At 38.7% G+C, this 24,656-nt stretch overlaps 2 protein-coding genes across 3 annotated transcripts in view; both read right to left on the bottom strand.

The window, feature by feature from the left end:
* The window catches only part of LOC146451366 (alpha-aminoadipic semialdehyde synthase, mitochondrial-like), a 31,191-nt gene extending 22,514 nt beyond the window's left edge, over positions 1-8,677 (bottom strand). Inside the window, exons 1-12 of the mRNA XM_085099166.1 lie at positions 8,198-8,677; positions 7,682-7,766; positions 7,390-7,457; positions 6,239-6,385; positions 5,784-5,862; positions 5,392-5,519; positions 4,547-4,729; positions 3,561-3,646; positions 2,946-3,057; positions 1,917-1,979; positions 1,549-1,613; positions 588-730 (exon numbers count right to left, since the gene is read on the bottom strand). Coding sequence (XP_084955292.1) covers positions 588-730; positions 1,549-1,613; positions 1,917-1,979; positions 2,946-3,057; positions 3,561-3,646; positions 4,547-4,729; positions 5,392-5,519; positions 5,784-5,862; positions 6,239-6,385; positions 7,390-7,457; positions 7,682-7,766; positions 8,198-8,614 — 1,576 coding nt within the window. The 5' untranslated portion in view covers positions 8,615-8,677. The remainder of the gene's footprint in view (positions 1-587; positions 731-1,548; positions 1,614-1,916; positions 1,980-2,945; positions 3,058-3,560; positions 3,647-4,546; positions 4,730-5,391; positions 5,520-5,783; positions 5,863-6,238; positions 6,386-7,389; positions 7,458-7,681; positions 7,767-8,197) is intronic.
* Positions 8,678-11,100: 2,423 nt separating this feature from the next.
* LOC146451365 (trypsin-like) lies at positions 11,101-17,172 on the bottom strand. 2 transcript variants are annotated; one of them, XM_085099211.1, is made up of 7 exons: positions 17,006-17,172; positions 16,298-16,405; positions 15,546-15,662; positions 14,648-14,707; positions 13,429-13,647; positions 12,577-12,824; positions 11,101-11,440 (listed from the first exon to the last, which is right to left on the bottom strand). In XM_085099211.1, the coding sequence occupies exons 3-7, from the start codon at positions 15,619-15,621 to the stop codon at positions 11,144-11,146; spliced, it is 900 nt and encodes a 299-aa protein (XP_084955337.1). In that variant the 5' UTR covers positions 15,622-15,662; positions 16,298-16,405; positions 17,006-17,172; the 3' UTR covers positions 11,101-11,143. The 2 variants fall into 2 exon arrangements, with proteins under 2 accessions (XP_084955337.1, XP_084955336.1); XM_085099210.1 differs by having other exon boundaries at positions 15,546-15,656.
* Between the last annotated feature and the right edge of the window lie 7,484 nt (positions 17,173-24,656).

Raw genomic sequence — 24,656 nt, 5'->3', positions numbered from 1 at the left:
TTTGGTGAAGTCTCATTCAATCGAAGGCAGCAAAACGCGCCAAAATGAAATTTTGGGAAATGTATAAGAGAGAGAGAGAGAGAAACGAATAATATGATTGTTACACCGTCACATGGAGCGCAATGGTTTTGCAATCGTGGGTTTGAAACTCATTCCCAGCTCATTCCATCCGAGAAAAAAGGGATCAATTTTGTCAAGCTATAAAAGCTTTAGATGAAATTCAGACAAGTCATTTCCCTATAGAAAACTCTCCTTTTTCATTGCAATCGAAACCTACATGATTTGTGAGGAGTTCAAGGAATTTTTAGACTGGAAGCAGTTCTACTTTTTTCCATCAGATCACGTGCGCAAAGCGACCACTGATGGCGGGGGGGGGGGGGGGGGGGAGTTTGGCAGTAGACACTCGCCCTTCAAAAGCTCTATTTTCACTGGACCCTGGTAACCTGCAGCTGCATTGATTTTTTAGGGCTGTGAACATTGTTCGTTCTTTTGTCCTCTCGATCGACCAACCATGTAAGACATTACACACAATGCAGGTCACCTCACGTTTGGTTGCCCATGCCTAACAGCTATCGAATGATACTCACCAATTGTGACGGCCACACTCTTGTCTCTGGTCAGATATTCCACGCATGGTGCCACCGTGAAACCAGAGCCTAGTAACAGGACTCTTTGCTTGATTGGCACTGAAACATTTGGTCCCAGCGCTCTTGCTTTAGCTTCTTCTTGACTAGAAAATTTAAAATAACATTTTGGCTACTTTCAAGCATTTTATTGCAAGCATCAAATTAACCAGTCAGCCAGTCAGTCATTCACCTGTTCGGTCGGTCAGTTAGTCAATCAAACAATCAGTCAGTCAGTCAGCCAGTCAATCAGTCAGTCAGTCTTAGTGAGCCAGTCTGTCAGTCAGTCAGTCAGTCAGTCAGTCAGTCAGTCAGTCAGTCATCCAGTCATCTAGTCAATCAGTCAGTCTGTCAGTCAGTCAGTCAGTCAGTCGATCAATTAGTCCATCAGTCCGAGTCAGCCAGCCAGCCAGTCAGTCAGACTGTCAATCAGTCAGTCTTAGTGAGCCAGTCAGTCAGTCAGTCAGTCAGTCAGTCATCCAGTCAATCAGTCAGTCAGTCAGTCAGTCAGTCAGTCAGTCAGTCAGTCATTCAGTCAGCCAGCCAGCCAGCCAGCCACCCAGTCAGTGAGTCAGTGAGTCTGTCAGCTAGCCAGCCAACCATCCAGTCTGTGGGTGTGACATCAGTCAGCTTTTTAGTGAGTCCAATGGACAATGTTTGGAAGCCTTCAAAAGTCTAAAAGCCAATGTAGATCATGTGTTACAGCTGCACAGAATATAGACAATAGGCCATTTCCGAGTTGCTGTGAACCTCACTATGTAAGCGAGGCTAAGTGCAAAACTTTTCATATGAAAATTAGTTTTGTTTGCATATGAATGAAAACTAATTTTCACAACAAAAACTTTGCACTTAGCCTCGCTTTCATAATGAGATTCAAAGCAACTCGGAAATGGTCTATTAAAGGTTTTGAAGGCACGCTGCTTACCTTTTTCTCAAATCAGCTATGTATTTGTAGCTGGGTGTCAGTGATCCATTAGAAGTGATGATTGCCTATCAAAAAGAAGGTACAGAGTTACAATCAATGATAAAACCCATCACTGAACAACACTGACAAATGTACTGTTCATTTATATGAAGTTTTCTGGGTGTGTATATCAGTATGGGACGATGTAGACCTAAAAATGCTTCACTTTGCCCCAAAGTATACCAGCTGAAACAGCACAAGTTTCAATATGAGCAATTTGATAGATTTAATGCCAAATCGATCACTTAAGCCCCTCTTTCATCAAAGTCCTCTGAAATGTTCAAAGAGCCAATATAAAAATTAAGTTACCTGCTGTATGTAGCACTTACATTTCTAATTGTGTCTGACAAGTGATGTTGCTCTTCAAATGGTTCCGTCGCATGTGAATCAATCTGCAAATCAGTATTTAAGTAGATGAACATGCAGTTTGTAAATCGTTCAAACAAACTTGGTTTTGTTAAAGATCACAAAACCAAAATTACCAATTTAAAAAATTTTACGTTCAGGTGGTACGGCTGTCAAAGAAGATTTTTCTAAATGTTATTTAAAATATATATATTTAACATAAAATAATATTAAAAAATCCCTTGGGACATAATAATATATATTAACTTTTAATATATTCTCTGAAATGATATGTCCTCCATTCCCTGGATGTATGTGTGTGTATGTGTATATGTAATTGACCACTCTTCCTTGGGGCTTTTCAGGGTCAATAAACAACCCCTCCAATCAGATAGACCGTGACACCAGGAACTCCATGCCCTACTCTTTTAGAGCAGTGCCAAGGGTTCTTTAACGTCCCACAGATTATTATTAGGAATAAGTGTTGTGAGACAGGACCTACGGTTTATCGGCCTTATCCAAGACTAGAAAGTCTAACCATTTTCAGATGTCATCACAAAGACAGCACTTTCTCCTCAGTTACTTAATTTAAAAACCCTGAGTGTTGGTCCGGCTGGGGTTTCAATCCATGACTTCCCGCAGGGTAGTCCAGTACTCTAGTACCAACTGAGCTATCCAGTCGGTGGATCAGATTTAGTGCTTGCAAATTATGATCACATCTGGTTTTGTTTTACACAGAGACCACATGGGAAGCATGATGTACTCCTTTTGGTGCTTTTGATAATAAGGCCTCAATATTGTACGTACATACATTTGTAATTTTAATATGCTGTTAAAATTGAATTTGAATAATTTTCAATAAATTCAATATTAATGTTAGCTCTTGTGAAAGTACAGAGCTACACATGAAAGCAAACAACTACACCTCAATAAACGTCACCTATACTAGCCCAAACAAAACTCCTGCATTTACCGCCATGCACAAAGGCATCTGATTTTGCAGCTTGACTTACCATTTCCTGAAGCCATGGCACCAACAGTTTTCCAAAATAATCAGTTGCTTCTCTTGGCACCTGAGCAGGAAGATTGTCTATGGAGCAAATTAACACTCCATCACCTGCCATGCTGGGAAAAACAGAGATTAAAGTGAATTAAAATAACAGTCTATCAGGCTTATTTTATATTTCACTAACTTGAAGTCAGGGCTTCTGAGAATATTGCACAATGGGGTAATTTATTTCACGCAGATGCAGGCAAGCTTCAAATTGCATTCAATCACATAATTTACTTAATTAAGCAACCAACCATGCAGGTCCCTCAAAAAAATCAAACAAATTTACTGAAGGGTATTTTAAAACTCTCTAATACTTATGGATTTACTAGTTACTTTCAATGGCATTTAAATAATGGTAACACTACAAAATGAATTTATCTGTAACAAGAAAAATCACAGAAATGAGTCTTCAACTCAGTATTGAAGACAACAGAAACTAATATAAACGGAGCTTTTAATTAATAATAAGGCGCAAGTGCTCAATCAGTAGAATGTTCAGCAAAAAAATACAGATTAAATTGCAACTGATTTGTTACAAAGAATCATTATAAAAAAATTAAATATATTTGTTTACCCAATCTGTGAGGTGCCTGACTTAATGTTGTGCAGATGGAATGGATATTCAATCGTGGTACACTCCGTCATGAATTCCAAAGAGCCCTACAATGACATAAAATAAACAAAATTGAACTTAACAATATAAAAGAAAAAAGGAAAGAAGGATGCAACAGAAGAAGGGAAGAGAGGGGTTGATGGAGGGGGAGGGGGAGGGGGAGGGAGAGGAAGGGGGAGAGGGAAGGGAGGGCAAGGGAGGGAGGAAGAGATAGTGAACATGGGGGAGGGCAAGAAAAGGAGAAAGGAAGAAACAAATGATGGGAGAAAGAAAGGGATGTATATGACATGTAGAGAGGGGAAAGGGAGATAGAGAAAGGAAGGAAAAGAGGGAGAAATGATATTTAATAGATCGAGAATGGGGAAGGGATTGAAAGGGAAGAGTTAGGAGGGGGGGTTGGAGAGATTGAGAAAGGGAGGGAGACAAAGACAGAAGGGGGAGGGGGAGAGCCTGATTAGGGAGAGAGGGAAGAAGATGGGGAAGATTAAGGAAGAAAGGAAATAACATGACAATGATGAAACCAACCAAGCCTTAAGCCATCAGCCCTCCTGACTCCCAACAGGGTTCGTACTCTTTTGAGCTTTTGAAATTCCATGACTTTCCATGACCTTTTCCATGACTTCTCCAAGTTTTCCATGACCTAAATTTGACCATTTTCTTGGAAATCATCTTTCATTTTGGGTATGGTTTTACTATTTTCTTTGCAAAAATCCCCAAATTTATTTATTTTGTACTTTTTAATAAACATCATTTTCCATGACTTTCCATGACTCACACCTAAATCCCATGACTTTCCAGGCCTGGAAAATGAAATTCTAAAATTCCATGACTTTCCAGGTTTTCCATGACCCATACAAACCCTGTTCCAATCACGCATCTGACAAACTACATGCGCATGTAATTGACAGCATCCCTGTAAAGTAGATTTTTCATAAAGCAGTGCTTACATCACAGTCGGCCGAGATGTCGCAGATTGCCAGCAATCTGTGTGGGAGGCCCGGACATCCTTCATAAGCACTTGACCTCTTCATCGGCTTCAGCAAATTCCTTGCATCATCAAAAGTGAGCAGCCGTGGAACATTTGGGGCCCAGTAAGTGCCATTTATCAGGACATTCATGTAAGGTGCAATCTGTAGACAAACAAACTCTGATATTATAACCCTGACGGTGACTCATGACTTAAAGTACAGTACTTAACAAGAAATAATTAATTATAATAGTATTGTTTTGTCGCTTTAAGCATCATGTAGCTTGTAAAATTAAATAATTCCCTGCAAGGATATTTTCAGAGTTTTAACTCGCAAGCAACAGGCTCTACAATCACTCTACAACCCCCCCCCCCCCCCCCCCCGAAAAAAAGGACAGATTAGCAGGTTTAAAGTTAACTGTATTGTACACATTAAGGAACATCTTGTAGCCTGAAAATGCTTCCATAAATTCTCATTTGAGCTAGCTTAATTCAACTGGACAATGTCCAGTCGAATTTCTTCCTTTCTCTTGGGTAAGATTGTGAATATTTTCCTTTGAGCATCCATGGAGTCAAACAGAACTGGAATTGAAAATTTGGTATACTGTTTTAATGATACTACTAGGTCCCATGAAGCTAGTTTAATGGCCTTAGCTCCCACGAGTCTTCTGTAGCTCAGTGGTAGAGCATCCGAACTAGTTATCAGAAGGTCTTAGGTTTGACTCCTGATAGGAGCACTCGGATTTTTTTCTGAGTAATACATCACTCTCACTACTGGGATGGTTTACAGAACAAGGATTGATTTGCTACAGGTGTGTAGCATACCTTTTCAGCAAATGTAGATCTGTATCGGTCTGGATGGGCATCATACTCTTCGGCATCAAAATGCCCACCGGCTTTGGGTACAAGATAGTCCTCACGACTCACTACTGTACCAATAACTTTACGATGGTCTGCAGACATAATTAGGATGAAGGAACAAAATTAAAAATTAATTAAATTTACATACAACCTTGAGTACCCCTCTCTGATAATTGAACAAGGTCAACTTAAAAGAAATTCAATGATTCTGTGTATATTGGCGCAGTACCAGGACTTGAATTGGATTCAAAGCCATTGACCACTAGCTACAGTGAATGAATATTAACAGTGAGCTATCATTAGCCAACAGTTTCTAAATGTATGTATTTAATATACATTTTATAGAACTGACATACCAGTGCTCTCTATAGCTTTCTTTAATTCATGAGGTTCAACATAGATGTGAGGAAGTTCTTGGAACATTTCCTGGGCACCCTGTGATAAAACCATATACCATTATCTCTTTTGGTGAATGTTAAAAGAAAATAATGGCCACCAAGAAGAAATATTATGTATCAATAATTGATTGATTGATTGATTGATTTACATGTAATTTACAAACTAAGGTCTATGTAGTAAGAACATCTTTGACTTTTCTTGTCAAGATTTGTGCACCATGATGTTTCACATACTGGGGGGAAATTTCATGCTGTAAATTATATACTTTTATTTGCAGCCTGCACAGGTGTCATACTCTAAATAGTCCATGATATTAACACTTTGACTTTGAGACTCTAACAGTAACAAAGTCCCAAAGTGCAGCGCCTTGGACAAAAAAGGAGCGTGGAGCACTGCGCACACATGTAGTTACCTGTGATACATTTCCTGAACCAGTAAATACAAATGACAGAGGTCCAAAATGTGCTGGCAGTTTTCCAGCCTTGATGTCTTCCCCAAGTTCATAGATGGCGAGCTTTGCTGCCCTACTGTTCTTGTAGTTATGAGTTGCACCCATATACTATGAGATAAACAAAATGCAGAATAAATTGTCTAAGTATGTACTATGACATAACCAGAGTGTAGATCACAATTTATTCATGTGCTGTCAAATTTTATAAATAAGGATTAATGTGAAAGGTTAGAGGTTGGCAGCTATTGCAAGGCATCGACATGTTGTATTTGGACATCTCTCAGTAACATGCAGCAGCTACGACAAAAATCATTTTATCAATTATACAGTGTACAGCTGTAAAGTTTGGTTACTTTAGGGATAGTGATGCAGAAACAATATGGTCAGGAAAAAAACACACAGTGAATCTCAAAAAAATATTTATTTAATTTCTTTATCACAAAGTTATTGCTAAATCCAAACTTAAAGCATCATCATCATTATTATTATTTGGTGTGGTGGGGGGGGGGGGGGGGGGGGAACATTTCTTTTGGGATTTATTAAGGCCCGGCAGATCAGAAGCCATACTTCACATGAGCCAAATCAAATTCAATGAATTAAGTTCATGTGAAGTACGGCATCTGAATTAATTCAGAAAGGCAGATCTAATTTGGATTAGCTCAGCCATTTTTCATGCCTAGCTCAGCAGGGAATAACGGCTGTGGACTGGCTTTGATTCAGACGCCATACTTCACATTAGCTGAATCAAATGTATAAATAAATTTATTATTACAAATCTGCAATTTTCAAAGGTTCAGTCATAGTATGCTTCAGTGAATTAATTTTGACTGCATTAAGTTGAGGGTCTGAATCAATTCAGCCAGAATTAATTACTTTGAGATGGTCTAAATTCGAATTTGATTCAGCTCATGTGAAGTACGACATCTGAACTGGGTCTAAGACTATCACATTTTGCAATTTGTCTTTACTTCCTTATTTTTGACTGCTGGGTTATATAAAGATAATTGGCTTAGTCTGCCCTCAGTTTTGACTATTATATTTATACTGTACGTAGCTGTGTAAGACTATTATATCTATACTGTACGTAGCTGTGTAATGTTTGCTAAACATACCATGAAAGGTGTATGATGACCAAGTGCTAGAAGTCTTAATCCAAGTCCATGGAGAATATTTATCATTCCTACAGAGAAAAATCATAAGTAAACTTTAATTCAAAATATTATAAAATGCATTTTTGAAAATAATAGTGCACCTCACACATATTCATCATAATAAAAATCAGACATGAGGAATTTAAAATGAATAGAAGACAATGAAATTTGATCGCCGATCGAGCGCTCCTATGACATACCCCCGAACACACCCCCTAAATGCTTTACGATGTTGACAAACTCCTGAACCAACCTCCAACTCCGGCAAACTTGCCGAATGCACAAACTCTTTGGCCTTTGGCGTCTATCATTTTCTCATAGTCGATTATTCGAATGTTCTGAAAGATGAAAAAGAGAAATAATTGTATTGAGGCAAAGTGTGAAATGTATTTTCATAACAATACAAGGCGACAATGAATTACGCAAATTTTACAGCTTTGCTCATATATTACTAAACGGCGGTAAGCTATGCTCTCCCACATGCCCGACGGAATTAAACTTTCGACGGGATAAATCGTTTTACATCTTCATATAGAAACATTTTATACTAAAACACAAGTTATAACAGTAACAAATACGGAACTATAGAAGTAAGAATGCCATTATATGACTCGCACCGATCACCGAAATCGCCCTATAAAATTACACGTCCCTCGTGCTTATATTACGCTCTACGGCATCGCTCGATCGTGAACTTCCTCGTAAGTTAATGCACAGCAAGCGATCTCTCGACTGTATCGTTATTTAAGGCAATAAAAAGTCAAGTCACCTTTTCCAGCATAGCATCCAAAAGCGGCATATTGGCTTCCTGTGCCTTGATTGTGTGTGAGAAAAACGCGTACGTCTTGTTCGGAATAAGAAGATCAATGGGAACAGCTTTCACACCAATGATCAAACTCGCAGGGGATAAGTCTTCCGTAATAACGGCTCCAGCTCGTTCGTATTCGTCCATGGTGTATGCCCGTCTTGTAGACGGCTGAACAAGAACTCTGATCCCCTTGTTCACGAGCTCTGCGACATGTGAAGGGCCGATCGGAGCTCGTCTTTCCCAGACGTTAATGTCTTCCCGCCTGATCGCCATAACACGTTCTGTCTTCTCGTTACCGAAATTTGCTCGCTGTAACGACAACAAATTACGCGAAAAAATGCCATAGCTGTTTGTTCTTAGTCTTTTAACTGTCCACATTTTCCGGCTTTGGGTAGGCGAATTGCCACGAGATCGACTAGCTCCGGCGCGTTCAGCGAAGTAACCGAGCTTGTCTATGGGGGCTTGGAACCTAGCGCTGTTGTTCAAAGAGCGGAAACTTTTCCCAGCTTGAAATTCAAAATAAAATGTACTCCAACTAATAATTTTATCCACCTGAACTAGGGACGAGGTTGGAGACCGAGAACGGCTTTCAAAAGACGGCACATATATTTCGGTTTTATTATCTAGGGAAGAGAGGAACAGTGACTTTCCGCCTTCTTTGAAAATTCAGCCTCGTATTGGAGCAGGGGTCGTTGAGAGCTGGGTATGAAGCCGATTGAAAATCTGCTGAGAATTATACAATTATCTCGGTAAATTATCGCACAATTATTGACTCTGGTGTTATTGTCACTGAGAGTGCGTCTGTAGCTAAAAGTGCCAGATTTATTCAAGGCCAAGCGATCAGTTTCCGTGTGCTTTCATTGGACGAAACACATCACGTGGTTAGTCAGTCAAGCGCCAACTGATCAAACACAAGTTTCTCAGTTGCGTATGCTCAATATTGTAACGAGGATAGCTTCCATCAATGTCTATTGTTATATCCCTTTCCCTCTAAAACAAACAAAAAAGAAAAGAAAAGAAACTTGAAGTAATATAAGATGGTGGGAAACAATTTAACTAATTGTCCAAAGTTCCAAGATTTCAGACATGAAGTCCAATGTACAAAGTTCCCCCAAAACCGAGTACCCAAATTCTCATTATTTATCCTTCAGCTAATCTAGCCTTTTAACAACTCTTCCTGAACGGCCTGTCGTCTTGCTCAAGTACTCTGACAACGCGATGGCTTAACTCCGTGATGCAGTTCGAGCGAAGCGTTCTCCGGCAGCCGAGCGGGTAAGTGTGGTGCTGTGTCGATGGGGACTGGAAACAAGTCAATTGGTTTTAACATCGGAGTTGATATAGCCTCTTTCAGGGGTTCAGTTAGTTGGGGCGCAGCGCGAAAAACGGCGTTCCCCTCGCGCGCTCTTTCTTTATTTTTTCGCACGCCGTTTTTCGCGCTGCGCCCCAACTAACTGAACGCCTGGAAGAGGCTAGAGTTGATAACGTTATTTGGCCACTGTAAAGAGATTCGAGTGCTGATTGATTCGAGCATTCGAATTGCGGTGCCCTACCTTATCGACTGTGTTGATAAAACCAATCATTTGTCTTAATATGTCTGTTAGCGAATCGCTCGAGAATAGAAGCCTATAAATTGCACTATAATATAACATACCGTATTTTAATTTATATCAGGTTCATATCGTATTGGATGGGATCGGATGGTATGTTATTGTATTGTTTCGTATCGTATCGTATCATATCGTATCGTATCGTACAGTAAAAACAAGCATATACGAACCTAGAATTTTCGAGGTTAGCCTGAACAGGTTCTTATATTTTAGGGTAGTTTTCACAATTCAGGCTGATTAGGTTCTTAATAGGTTCTTATCTTTCAGAGGTTGTCGTAGTGTAACTGAATTGGCAGAAATATTGTACTACTAATACAAAATGCCTTGTTTGGTACACAATAACTTTTTGTCAGAACTTTCTCACACAATTAAAATCCAGAATTTTGACCATCAAAATTGGAGTGGTTGTATTTGTATAAGAACCTTTTTTTTTTTTGCCAAGCTGAACAGGTTCTTATAGTTTTGGGTATTTAAACGCCAAATTTCAGCCTGTAGGTTCTTATACCACTTGGTTCTTATATGCGGGTTTTTACTGTATTGTATTGTATTGTATTGTATTGTATTGTATTGTATCGTATCGTATTGCATTGTACTGTACTGTATTTTATTGCTTTGGGTTGCATTGTATTGTAATATATGATGAACTTAGATTTAATTCAATAGTTGAGGTTAAAGGGAGGGAATTTCCCCGACGGATCAGTCCTCACGGGTTTCACTGTTTTAATTTGTTAGATTATTGTTTCACGCTGTTGTTAAACCCAATGGATTTTGAAACACACGATTCCCTCCAATAATAAGCTCGCCTACTCCGAAACATTCCACCCACTCTCCCAGGCCCGAAAATAACCCCTAAAAAGACCTTTGAAGGACTGTTATTATTTCGAGACCCTGTGTTTGGGCTGGGTTGTTCGAAAGGCGATTAACGCTAACCTACGATTAAAAGTTAATCTTTAAAAGTGGTTTTAAAGCCTAATTTCAAGCTAAATGTAAAGAAAAGTCAAAGTCAAAACTGACGGCCAAAAATATTTTTGAAGAATCTTTACCGATTAGTAATTAAACTCGAATCAAAGCTCACATTAATCCAGGATTAGCTTAATCGGGCTTTGAACAACTGGGCCGGCTGCTGTACAAGAACAATTGAGCGCCTAAGAATTAACGGGATTGCTTCAAGCCTCCGATCCGGAACAGTTAAATTGTTTGGACCCCTCTAGAAGTCTATTACCACAGAAACATTACACAACAACCGAGGATGTTTTCACGATGACTATTGATTCTTTATTCTTTTCAGACTTCTCTTGTGTTAATTTTCATTGTTGATAGTCTCCTGGACCCAGTACTTCAGATCCAGCATATCAGCGTACACTCCGTATCGTCCTTTGCGCGCGCATCCGATTCCCCAGCTGACCGCTCCCATCAAGTACCACTTGTCATTCTTAGAGCAGACCATCGGTCCTCCACTGTCTCCTTGGCATGCGTCAATCCCCCCTTTAGCATATCCTGCACAGCGCATGCGTGAGCTGATGGTGTAGCCCAAGTCGCCGTAGGCCTCTTGACAGGTGTCACGTGATATCAATGGTATTTTGGCTTGTTGTAGAAGCTGTAAATTTAACATAAGAGACTATGCTTAATGTGGGAGGGCGTAGGGATTCGCGTGTTGGCACCCAAGTGACTTTTACACCCATAATATTATTCAATCTTCCACTACAGTGACTCCAGAACTAACACTTCTAAATTTGAATTTGATCTGGAAAGTGTCACAAATTAGTGCTCTGTGTTAAATACACTGACACCTGAATAAAGCGATGTATTTATTTTTTCATTGTGAAAGAAGAGATTCCATGACGGAAACGTTGCATCTTCGGAGACTTGGGAGCAGGTATCGTGGTCGAAACGGGTGGATTAAAATTAGCGAGTTTTCTTGGGCGAATTTAATCCCCCTCTCCTCCCCCGGTTCGACTTTCTCCTCGCCCCCTCTAGCTACCCTCGGGTCTCCGTGGGTGGGTACGTTGTGACGCAGCCGAATAAACCGTGACAGCTTATCTTATCTGGATCACTGTAAAACAGGAATAATCAAAGCGAGGACTGTACTAGACATCACTCAATGTGGAGACAAGAACGTTAAATGCAAAGTTAGTACAGCAGATAAAGAATATTTCAACTTACTAGCAGAAAAAATCCCCTTCGAATTCATGGGAAGAATAGAAGAGTAGTTTTGCTAGCTGAAATATTCTCTATGCGTTGCACAAGCCCTGAATATAAACTTTTGTAAGTGTCATTATGGTTTAATGTAGGCTGTTGATAACTGAAGAAAACAGCGTAGGGCACCTACCAAATGAATATAAATGGACAGTTGACTCTCCAAACTTTAGGCTCTCTCAAATTGGTTTCCAACTAGTTTACTAAGTGCGTTTTTGTTTAGTTTGTTTATTTGTTTGTTTGTTTGTTTGTTTTTTCAATCAATCAATCGATCGATCGATTAATCGATCAATCGATCAGTCAATCGATCAATCAATCAATAAATCGATCAATCGATCGATCGATCGATCGATCAATCAACCGATCAATCGATCAATCAATCGATCGATCGATCGATTGATCAATCAATCAATCGATCGGCCGATCGATCAATCTATCGGTGAATCAATCAATCAATACATGTTTATTTTCAAAAAAATTACATAAGTAGTGGCTTGTTTGCCTCGCAAATAGCTACAGCCTTTTTAGACTCCTCACCTGTGGAATGTCCCCTGATTCAGACGTGTGTCCCCACCCTGTGACGTAACATTTGGTATCCACGTCGAAGTCGAACTTGGGTAAGCACACAGGCCTCACGCGATTGTTAAAGACGAGGGGAGACTGGAGCTTAATAAGCGCCAGATCGTAGTCATGGTTTTTCCAAGCGTTGTATTCCGGGTGCACTATGATTTTCTCAATGGGAATTGTCTGTTCGTAGCCTTCTCTTCCATTTAAGTCATGTTCACCTGTAACAATAGTCGGCCATTAGATGATGAAGACGAATTTTCTTGGAGTGACTATCGTTCACTACTACACGAAGGACTTCAACGGGTCACTCATACTAAACGTCTAAAAGTGGTCTAATTTTGATGTCGGGTAGCAAAATTATTGAAACAAGAAAATAACGGTTGTAAGTTGTGCAAAAATAAACAAAAACAACACATCGTATTTTCTCCAATAAACACCTGTGCAAAAACTGAGCTGAACTGAGGAAGTGTTAAAATAAAAGGCGAGAACGAATAACTTTTACTCTTGAAAATGAGTTTTTAAACGGAAGATGATTGTTCATGAATACCTGCGAATAAATATCAATTTAAAGCCCGGTAATGATCGGAGACCTGGGACGTTTATTCAGATAAATAGGGTATAGCATTACCTCCCTCCAAAGGGCACAGGCGCATAAGCTCAGTGGCTATTTAAATTCGACCCACGGCAGAAATTCAGTAAAAAATTAATGATCGCTAGCTAGTACGCCTGTACGGATCCTTGCTACTATTTTCACCAAATAATTCGTTCTCTCTTGAAACAAGGGCTGCGCGGCAACTTGCGCAATTGCAATACATAGTTTACCTGCAGTAATAGCATAATCCTTAGGACCGGAACCAGAAGAAAAACAGTGAGCCGCTGATACAATCCACTGTGGGCTCACAATTGAGCCTCCGCACCAATGCGGTTGGTCGGCTTGCTTCAAGTTGTCCATAGTCACTTGCCATGGCCAAGCTCCAGGTTTAGCAATTGTGCCTCCAACGATTCTGGTGCCTACAGCTTTAGTTCCACACTCGATATTACCTGTTGAAAACAATAAAGTATAGAGAGATTTAGAATTAAACCAAACTGATTGCAGGGCTGATACTACGGCAAAGGGCTTATCTATTTGGGCCAATATTTCAACTAGTACAACTAGTCTTCTTCAGGGCCAAATAAATAAGCCCTTTGCCGCACATAAAGCCGCCGTCTGCGTGCACTTCTACCACAAGAGGTCCGGCAAAGAAATGTATTCAGAACAGTTTATTTTGCGCCGTTTGGTCCCCTGCATCCCAAAGTTTCGTAATTTAGAATTACCTTTACGGCAAAAGCATAAATGACCACGTGACCTCTTTACCCTATATCAGTAGTACGGCTCGCTGTTTTCAGTTTCTTGGTAAAGTTGACCAGTTTTGTATTGGCACCAATGGTCAGAATTGTTTTGCACTGTTGACATCCGTGTACTAACTTTTCAAGTAAACATAAACAGTTATATATAATAGATTTAGCAAAGCACCCTGAATCTGCCCCCGTAAAAAAAACAGTTCAGCACACGACAACAGTACAACAACAACAACAACAACAACTTATTTAATATATTTATATATTTTACAGGAATACATAGCCCGCACATAGCAGAGTTAATCGAGGCGGGCTGCGTAACTTAATGATTATTACAAACATGAATAAACTTAGACAGTGCTATAAATTAAACAGTGCTAACGTGTATCTATTATTGGATGCAAATGCACAGAAAAGAAAACCACAAGAAGCAAAAAGCGTAAGCTGATAATTTAATTTTATTTCTCAACTTTTGTGGGTCCTCTGTGCTTAACCTTCATTAAAAGCAAGAAATCTGTGATTAACTTGAACAATTGTTTAAATTGAAATAATTAACAAATCAGAAAACAAAAGTGTATGTAATTGACGTGAAGACAAAAAGAACTGTGACACTGTGTGTGTCATTTTGCATTGCGTATCGTTTTAATTTCCAATATCTGCGTCAAACTCACGTCATGTTAAACTCACGGAATGTTACACTCACCTTGATCAATTGGTTGCTCGGTTCGAGGAATCATCATTGGAGGCTGGGGAGGCGTGGGAACTAAAAATAATTCAAACGTAATAATAAACTGCTGACGGAAAACTAGTATTGTCAACTATGTTAACGTGCGAAAAGGTATGAGAATAAAGTGAGACTAAAGATATAAAAACAAACGTGACTATCGTATGAAACTTACACGGCATGTTATTCATTTCTTGGAACAATTGCAAATGGAAAGGAATAAATTTGGTAAATAGAAAGACTAAAGATGTCAAGGATGGCTTATCTCTTAATGTTCTAGTGTGCAATAACTTCTGGGAAAATATTGACCGTATGCTTTAGGCAAGGCCCATAGAATGAGCAAAAATTGAATTTGCAGTGAGAACCAAGTATAAATCTAGGTCAATAGAGGATGTATTTTCAAGTAGGAGAGTGAAGGAACCAACGCCTGCTGCGAACGAGCAGCCAAAGAGCTAGCGGGGAGTCGTTTCCGGTTTTATTTTTCGCTTGCTTGCTCCAGTCTTGCAGTAGACCTGAACCGCTTTCAAAAGCTCTTTCAGCACTGGACTCTGATAACCTACAACTAAATGGTTTTTTAGGGTTGGGAGCATTGTTCTGTTGTTCGTTCTTTTGTCCGCTTGACCAACCATGTAAGATGTTGCAAACGGTGCAGGTCGCCCCCCAGTTTTGTTGCATTCATATCGTGCTTGTATATAGCTCTTCCACTCCAACCAAAATTCATTCATTCCAGAAAGGGATTGCTAATTTTTAGGCTAAAGTTAATTACAACGAGGAATCACCTGGGGGTGAGCACGAGGAGTGGGGAGCAAGTGACCAGAAGGGTGTGGTGAGCAGTGCTGTTGGGTAATGTTTAAGGCTATACTGCTACCCATATTACCTTTACAGAAGCCGCAAGTTTCCGAACAGTGATATCTCATTGAAGCTTCGTAGTTTGGGTCGTCACAGTAAGCCATGTATTGGCCGCAGTTTCCCAAGCTGTCCCAACATTCTTCAACTGGATCGCAAAAATAAAAATAATAATATCAGTTGTAAAGTTGACTCTAGAACCTGGCTACTATTCAACGTTACACAGGTTATTTTCTCTTAGATTTCTTACAAAAAGAGAAGTTACGTATTTCTAAGTGACTGTGTTCGTTTTGGTCATGAGAGGTGTACATCATTGAAGTTTGACATGATAGCTTGGTTAATCGGTTTTCTCACGACTGGGTCATTTTTTATGTGGACTGCAAAGTTGCCGTTTGCATATTTTCGTTTCCCTGAAAAAGTGCTACTTACCGTGCTACAATCTTTGACAAAACTTCTGAGAAACTTTATGTAGGCCTTTCAATTCACAGCTACATTGATACATCAACAATTCAGCCTCCCCTCTACTATTCTGAGTAATCGACTTACCCTCAAAGCAACACTAGATCTGAGTGAGGGAGAGGGGGAAGGGGGAGTCAAGGTTTACTACTCTCCTAGCGTTCCTTTCTTTAAGACAGATTGAAATCTACGCGCACAAATTCACCTTTTCTCAACTACTTTTGTCCAAGATTGTAACGCATAACGCATTTACCCTATCTGGGGGCGAAAGAGAGCACCCAAGTTGATTTTAAAGCATGCATTCGCTTAAGAAGGGCAAGGCCTTACCGCAGAATCCACAAGTCTGCTGGCAATTTTCCTTAAGGTAATCTTTATAATCGTCATCCTCGCAGTAACTCTTGTATATATCACAGTACTCGACTTTATCCTCACAAGCTAAATGGGGAAAAAAGAAAAAAAAGGCTACATTACTTCCAAATATATTGTTCCCTGAACCTTTGAATTCTGATAAAAAAAAGTGTCCAAATTTGTTCCTTCTCTGTTTATACAGACTGAAAGTATTTACAATCCATCAAATATTTCTGCTTCTCTGCGTTTGGTCAAAGTACGTCACATGATATACTGCGACGCAAAAACAAAATTAGCAAATATCAGGTCATATTGCAAAAGCAAGTTACTTAAATGCCTTGGAAAAACATTATTTGAAGATTGCAAGATGGAACAGCATTTTGCTGTCAGAATATATGAGAAAATCAATTGAATTTAAGGTTTTAAAAACTTGCTACTCAGCCAAGAATTTCTATGGCACAGAAATTAAAACCTACACTTACATTGAAACAATGAAATTTAAAGTGCGTCAACTTTGATCCAGCGTAAAGTTGACAACTGATTTAAATTAGAAGTTTTTAAAGGTTTGTGAAGGAAGCAGCTTGCAGAACACCTTGTTAATGAGGGTGACTAATGGCAGTTTGAGTTTTGCACAATTTTTAAGCGCTTTATTGTCAATCTTGAAAAAATGTGTAATTTTTTACCAACCTTCTCGCTTTATCCTTGGGTTAAATTCCTTCAGCAACTTTAAGTCATCCTCTAACAATTCTAAGTAAAGAATTTAATTAAAAACGTGGTTAAATAGTTTACAATAACAAAGACGAAAACTATTAAATCTTCTTCCCTAAGCTGAACTGTGAAACCATGGCATACGAGAGTGCACAATCGAACACCACATTAAACAGCAGGAAACTTAAGCTCGCGAACTTTCAATTGAGTAGCCACACTTCTATAACATTGACATTAAAATGCTATGCCAGGAAAGTACTTCATCGGTCACACTTTTGGAATTTCATCCTCTCAGATTCAAAAATTTGAAATACCTTGCACAAGTTAATAAAAAAAAGTACGCAGGAAAGTATTGCGGTTCAAAAGCTCACAAGGATTAGAAACACATGAAGATTGTTACCCTGGTACTCAAAACTGCGGTAAAAACTTTATATTAGCACTTAGGAAAATAGCGCTCCATAACGTTCATTTGAAGTTTTATAGAATTACATTTGACGTTTCCAAATTTGAGCTAAATGAAGAAATGTAGGTGGAAACGTAGAAAGGCCATTTCACAAATTAAATTCAGGATAATCATTTAGACTTTTAAAGTTATTTACAAGACAACACCCTTTACGCTTTTAAAGTTGCAATTTTTCCTTTGAAAGGATTACTTGTTACGGAATCAGAACTTCTTTTGGACTCACCTCCTTGAGAAAATGGAGCAAAAGCTGCTGAAATCAAAATCAAAGATGCGAGGAACATGATGCAGTGTAACCAGTTAGTGGGAACGAAATCTCAACGAGAAGCAGTTCAAAAATGCAGCTTATAATTAGTAGGTTCGACAGCTCAATAAATAGAAATTTTCTGAGTAAAACTACGCGGCAGTTCATTTTGAATCCCATCAAGTAGCAATGGTTTTTTCAATTAAAAAAGGGCACTTGCGAATTAAAAAACTGGCAACTGAGGTGACGCTAAATCGAGCGTGTTTAAACAGTTGTTAAATGCAATTAACATTGTAGCAACGAATTAACTTTTTCTTAAATAGTACATACCTAAACAACATTCAATTCAATGAACATTTTTTGCGAACTTTTTCTTTGAATGACCCGCTCACCGAGAGCATTTGGAACTAAAAATGAGAACAGAAAAGAGCCATTAATTTAGAGTACTGACACGATAAAGGGTCGAAAAAATAGTTTTAAAAAAGAGAGTATAAAAAAAGCATTTAAAATAAACACCATCTATAAGAGGTATGTAGCTATTAATAAAGCAAACTGAACTAATGAAAAAATCTTACAATGTTATTTTTTAGTAAGCGGCTAGCTTGATTGGTTGGAATCCGTGCGACGGTTAATTTTTGCTTCGTGTGATGCCTTTAAGGAAACGTGGCTCTATAATCTGAAAGTGTTAATTGAAATGACTCTCTGTGTAGATATTGAAGTATATAAGACGTTTCATTCACTCTTTCGTGTATTCTGATAAGGTTAAATTTTTTAATGAATTATACATTTCAAAGCCTTTAATGTAATCGCCAAACTGCCGGCATTTATTTACCCAGGGTTTGTATTCATTAGTTGCGACAAGGCGTTTTAAAAGCGTTTAAAACCATACGATTTAATTTTAGGAAAACCTTTGCGTTTTCGATTGTTGGGGATACGGGATCTTTGTTACGTTAAATTATTTGAAATGAAAAAAGTGTTCTCAAAAGGGTGTTTACAACAGACGGTAATTGAAATAAAAATTTAACCTAGTTCCCTGACCGTGAAGAGGAGATACCCTGGGAACGTCGTTATTGTAAACATTTAGCAATAATCAAGGCAAAATATATAATTTACACTTATACAGAATAAGAGAATGTAGGAGTTTGTATCGGGTTTCCTTGGTTTCTTGAAAGGCCGGTGTTATTATTTTACAAATTTCACTTCCAAGTCGGGAACAGACAGGAGACTGGGGATAGTAGGGCTGTGACGTCAGTACTTGAATGCTAGTCTTGCGATTTCTCTATTCCTCAGTTGTTTTTTGTGTGAAGAGGAAAAAACTGTGTTGATGAAAATATGAATGAGATTGTTGAATACTTAGAATGAAACAACTGAGGAATGGAAAAACCCGCGAGGAGGCTGAGCGTTCCTGTATTGACGTCACAATCCTACTATTCCCAGTCTCCCGTTTTTCGCGGTACCGAACCGGAAGCGAAATTTGACGCTTTTATACGTCTTAAACGCGTGGAAGAAAAATTGGTAGGGAATTTTGTTTTTGATTTTTATACAAGAACAACATAAACATTTGATCAAGCAAATAAAAGAATCTGTCGTATACACTCGAATGCCAGTGCATCTCGTCACTATGGAGATAAAAATTTGGCATACATGAAGTTAATGACCGCTCTTTCAACATATTCGGCGTGAGCAATCAGGGGTCGTGAATTACGCTCTAAAGAGCATGTAGAAGTTTAATAATTATCCAATAATTGTTTGACCTAAATGATAAATGAATAACGAAATCCGAATGAATAAAAATGCAATATAAAGGTGTAAGATTCCGGGCCAACCTTACTCATTTAGGGAATTATGAATTTAAAGAGCCTCTGTCGCGGAGAGTTTGCTGTTTAATCAAAGCTACACAAATATTTAACGTAGAATAATTTGTTTGACAGGAAATTATTCGTACAGAACTGGGGGGACAATATTAAGTGATCTGTCCAATGAAAAACAATTTATAAATAAAGTTTTAGCAATTTGGCCAAAATACATAGGAAGAACTTGAAAAAATTGGCCATTTTTTTCAAGTTGTAAGTCATTTCCATCCAAGCCGTCCTCAGCAAAAGATAACAAATACCAGCTTATGCATACTCGTAGGGTAATCGTTAAGATACCGAGCCAATATATTGACATTTCCATCGATACGACTATGTATTTTCGCTATTCAAAGGCGCTTCACAAATCGGTGGTACCGCCCTATTAACCAAAAAGGAATGAAGCTTGACAGTGAAGTGTATTCATCGTCGATTGAATTTTAACAGAAATCTGATCTCGTAGGTATAGGTAATGGAAGGCCTTTTTAAATATAATACATAAATCAGTTTCAAGACTTTCCACTTTGTCACCCAAGCATAATATTTGCTGAATTTGCATATAAATTACTTAAGAGTTTGTATGGTATTTCTAAAACTTGCAATTTGAGGAAGAAATGAAAGTCAAGTTACTTTTTAAAGTAAATGTATATAAATCTTATTCGATGGCTTTACGTATTATATGTAAAACCATTTGATAAGAGATTCATTTTTCTACAACGAAATATTGTTTTTTTGGCTTCTCTTTCTGGTGAGAGTATTGAATTACACCCGGCATTATGTGTCCATCACTATATGGCGCGTGCGAATGACGTAAACAACACAGAAAGCCATTGAAATGTCTTTGTCCGTATTCGCTCTGTTGTAAACCTGTCAAACCGGGACACTACAGTGTATAACGGTCTTGTATTTTGCAGGTTTTCTTGACCTTATTTGGCGAAATGATCATGACGTAATAGTGGAAGAATAAAACATTACATTATGCTGTTGTCCGCCGTTACACGTTGAAACTTTTAGCTGAAACGTGTGTGCAACGGTGTTGCGAAACAAGTTTCAGCAGGCGTTGCACCGTGTAACATGGTCGGTTTCCTGAAACTTTTTCGAACTTCCGTTGCGAGACAGGTTTCACGAAAAGTAGAACAGCTTTCTACTTCTGCAACGGCTCGCAACGGTCGCAGTGATGAAAAAAAACAAGAGTTTCACCGTGCAACACCACTTCGTGAAACTGGTCTCGTTCGCTGTTGCACACAAGTTCAACGTGTAACGGCGGCTTTAAATTGGGTTAACACGCGTTTTTGTGCAGTTTTGAACCATTCAAACTCTTTGTGTTTCATACGCTTACATATTCATTGAAAGGGTTGGCAAACATTAAATCATGTCGCTGTTTATCGTTACACTGGGTTAAAACGCGTTTCGTGTATTTTTGAGCCATTAGAAGTCTGTTTTTCATACGTTTACATATTCATAGAAAAGGTTGGAGAGAATTCGACTTAAACTGAGATGCAAGAATAATGAATAATCGATCAATCAATGGCCGTTTTTATACTAGAGGACGCATTATCCGAATGGACGAACTTGGGCAAACATTTGTAGTTCGTCTGGTTATGCGTCTCTAGTATAAGGGCGGGCACAAGAGGTATTATTCGTCCAGAGGAGCAATCTTCCGTTGTACGCCGCTCAAGACGGAAACCGAAAGATAGTCCGTCTTGTATAAAACGGCCAATGTGTAAGTTCAGGAGCAATTTGTTTCAGTTTAAGCATTCACACTATGTACGTACTTGAAGTTCCAAATCGGAAGTGAACTGCTCCCCCACGTAGAAAGACAGTAAATAATATATTCATTTGGGCTGCTTGTGTCCGGGGTGCGAGTGAAACATGAAGATAATACACGGTGTTCGAGATCGTTGGAAAAAGAGAGTAAATTAATTAATTAATGATGTAGCAAGCAAGTTTGAAGTTGAATTCTATTGTATTTGTTATTTAAGCTTGTTGTTATCTTGACACATGACTTTTTGTAACTTCGAACTTGCTTATTCTTTTAAGGCATTAGTTTCTAATCAACGCAAACAAAGAAGACGTAATGCAAACAATGCATGCCAGAAGGTTTCGACCTCAAGGTCGAGCTTCAGAATAGAATACGGAAGCGGAAGCTGCCTTGTGTGGGCAGCAATTAGCATTCCGCGCACGGATGACGTAAGCGAGTCAGTGGCGTGACTGTATGGTGTGATCAGAAGGGTTCAAAGATCCTTGCCGTGGTAAACAAAAGTTTGTGTTTGACTTTCCAACGATAATTACAGGTTATCTGTGGCGATTACAACACTTTTGCTCCCCAATCAGCCGTAAAAGGTAAATTTCTTTTGATCTTATGATTTGCAAAGTTTATCTGTTTAGCTCTGTCCTAGCTTGTAAAACTTTGATGACTATAAATGTTATGTTAACGCTTTAGCTAGTGCTTTTAAGTAATACAGCTTTTACCCTTCGTTATCAGGAAATAAATTTTCATTAGCGCGAAAATATTGGTCAATAAAATTAATGCATATGGATGATTAAAGTGCCTTTCAAACTTACCCAATTCCTTTCATACTCAAAAGTAGACGTAGAAAGTAAGCCAAATCAAACAAAATAATGAGATTTGAAGTTTTTCTCGACTTTTCAAAACGTGATCGAAATTACAATTTCCGAAGTTTAAACCGCGCCATTAGAGGACTGGCGCTAGTGAGTTGTGACGTCAGCCCGGTATCTCGACAACAAGCACAGAACAAAACAGCAGTGAGTCGAACTGAATTATACGCGAGCTGTTTGGGTTTCTGGCCGACTTTTTATCCCAAAAGCCGCACACTGACTCCGAATCCGAGCAAAGCTAAAACTCAGATGATTCAGAATTTAACTACAACCCCGGCTACGTGACTACGTGACGTGACGATCAAGCACGTAAAATAGGAATGGAAGGCCTACACAACTCCTACTCGCATGTTTAACGCTTCTATATCAGTTTACTGCGGGTTGGCATGACGATTTGAAGTATTTGTATGATAATCATTGAACAAAGCCATGTGCTTAACTGTAGCATGTTTTGTATTTTGATCTTAAAGGACATTTCTGGGTTTTGAGTTGATCCTTTCTTTAGCATTGTAGATTTCTTCGAGAGCTATTCAAAGCGTGAAATTGAAGGCTTAAGCCTGTTTAGTTAATACGGCTTCGTTTTTTCATCGCCTTGCCTCGCTCCGCTCTTAGGTTTGCGTTGCGGGAGCTTGCTATATTTGAAACATTTCGGTGTTAATTAAAGAATATTTATTTGGGGTTGAGGAAAGTGTAAATAAGCAAGATTTTTCTATGAAATGGAGGCTTAACTTTTGTCAACGAAACCACCACATCAAAAATTTTACTTCGAGACAGCATGCGGACCGATGAGGAAACAGCTCTTAAGATTGTATTTTCGTGGCGTAAATATAAGCTTGTTCAGTTGATATTTTTATTATTTAAAATTGTTTATTAGCTGAAATTGGTCTGGTAGTAAGAGAGGAAAAACCGCACAACTTCTGGAAAGCGGTTGCGTGTGTTATTTTTCAAAATATTTCGATTTCCAGGTAAGAAAAGCCGACCTTTTGATGCAGTATTTCGAACATGTCAATCGACCGACATGTTCGATTGACTCTTAACCTCGTTCTTCACAGACAAATTCAAAAGTACTGAAGGTTTTTAAAAAAGAATGATCCATTGTTCTTAAAAAGCCTACTCCCAAATTTATACACGTGGAATTGAGAAAGAAAAAAACTAGCTTTATCATGTCACTGTGGATCTTAAAAATGGCGGCAAAGATGGCGGGTGGCATAGTCATGTGTAGCCTACGTTGCAGCGGGACTTGTCACTCAAGACCCATAGAGAACTCGATATATAACAGACTGTCTGCAACGCAGGCTAAGTCATGTAAAGCTCCAAGGTAAAAGGAGCTAAAGTAATGTTATTAGTACACCTGGACGCAACAAAAGTAGTCCCCAAAGAAAGAAACCGAAACAGGGAAAAGATGGAGTTATTAATAGTGAGGCTGAAGAAGCTGTTCTGGAGATCTTGCTACGAATGCAACAGATGATGGATAAGAAATTTGAAGAAATGGCACCGAGATTTGAATGAATAGTTAGCAAGAACTGAGGTAGATTAATTAGAGACGAAAATTGATGTCAAAATAACAGCCATAAAGCAAGAACTTAAGGAGCTTAAAGATGATTATAATGTAGAAGCGGCCTGGCTTGTAAACGGGAAACTGCGTTACAAGCACTATGGCGATGACAGTGTGAAAGATCTCCGGAGTCCAAATGAACATTAGATGGAATGGTACCGTTTACTGTAAGTAAAGCATAGATGACTGATGTTAATGTCTAATACAATAGGTGAATTCTTTCATTTTAATCGTTAACAAGAAGATGATTTCATTTGAGTGATTGGACAATCGAACGATTTGCAATTTAGTCCGGATAATTACACCTCTTTGAAACAAAGAGTAACTCGAACGATTAACGAGTAGACTTTTAACCCTTTCTCATCCTCTAGTAGAGAAAAAGAATACATTACTTTTGATCTTGATGATTTTTATTTTTGACAAATGATACAGAAGGTTGAGGATTGTGATTTTTATGGTGGAGCATCCCAGTCCAAGATTTGAAAAATTCGTCTACAACAGTAAATTTTTCTCAGATGAATTTTTCGGTTATCCATCAGAATGTAAGAAGCATTATGAACAAATTTGATGACTTTGTGAGCTTCTTAGCATCCCTAAATTATGGATTTGGCTACCCTGAGTGAAGGATAATCTCAACGACTTCCCGATTCCCAGGTATAAATTCATTGGACAAACAAGGAATAACAAACAAGGCGGTGAAGCTGGGCTGTATATATATCAATCATACCAGTTCATTGAAAGACCAGATCTATTAATTAATTTAGAGAATGCAATAGAAGCTGAATTTATAGAGCTGAATTTACAACCCTCAAAAATATTCATGGGAATCATATATTGTAACGGGGCGGACGCTGATATCAATCGATCCTTCCAGTCCTTGAATTTCTTAACAGCGCCGCATC

This window comes from Pavona decussata, unplaced genomic scaffold, assembly GCF_977016875.1.
Source record: "Pavona decussata unplaced genomic scaffold, jaPavDecu1.1 SCAFFOLD_390, whole genome shotgun sequence".
Taxonomy (NCBI): Eukaryota; Metazoa; Cnidaria; class Anthozoa; order Scleractinia; family Agariciidae; genus Pavona; species Pavona decussata.
The sequence above is the reverse complement of the archived record's forward strand: the minus strand, read 5'-3'. Positions and strand labels throughout refer to the sequence as shown.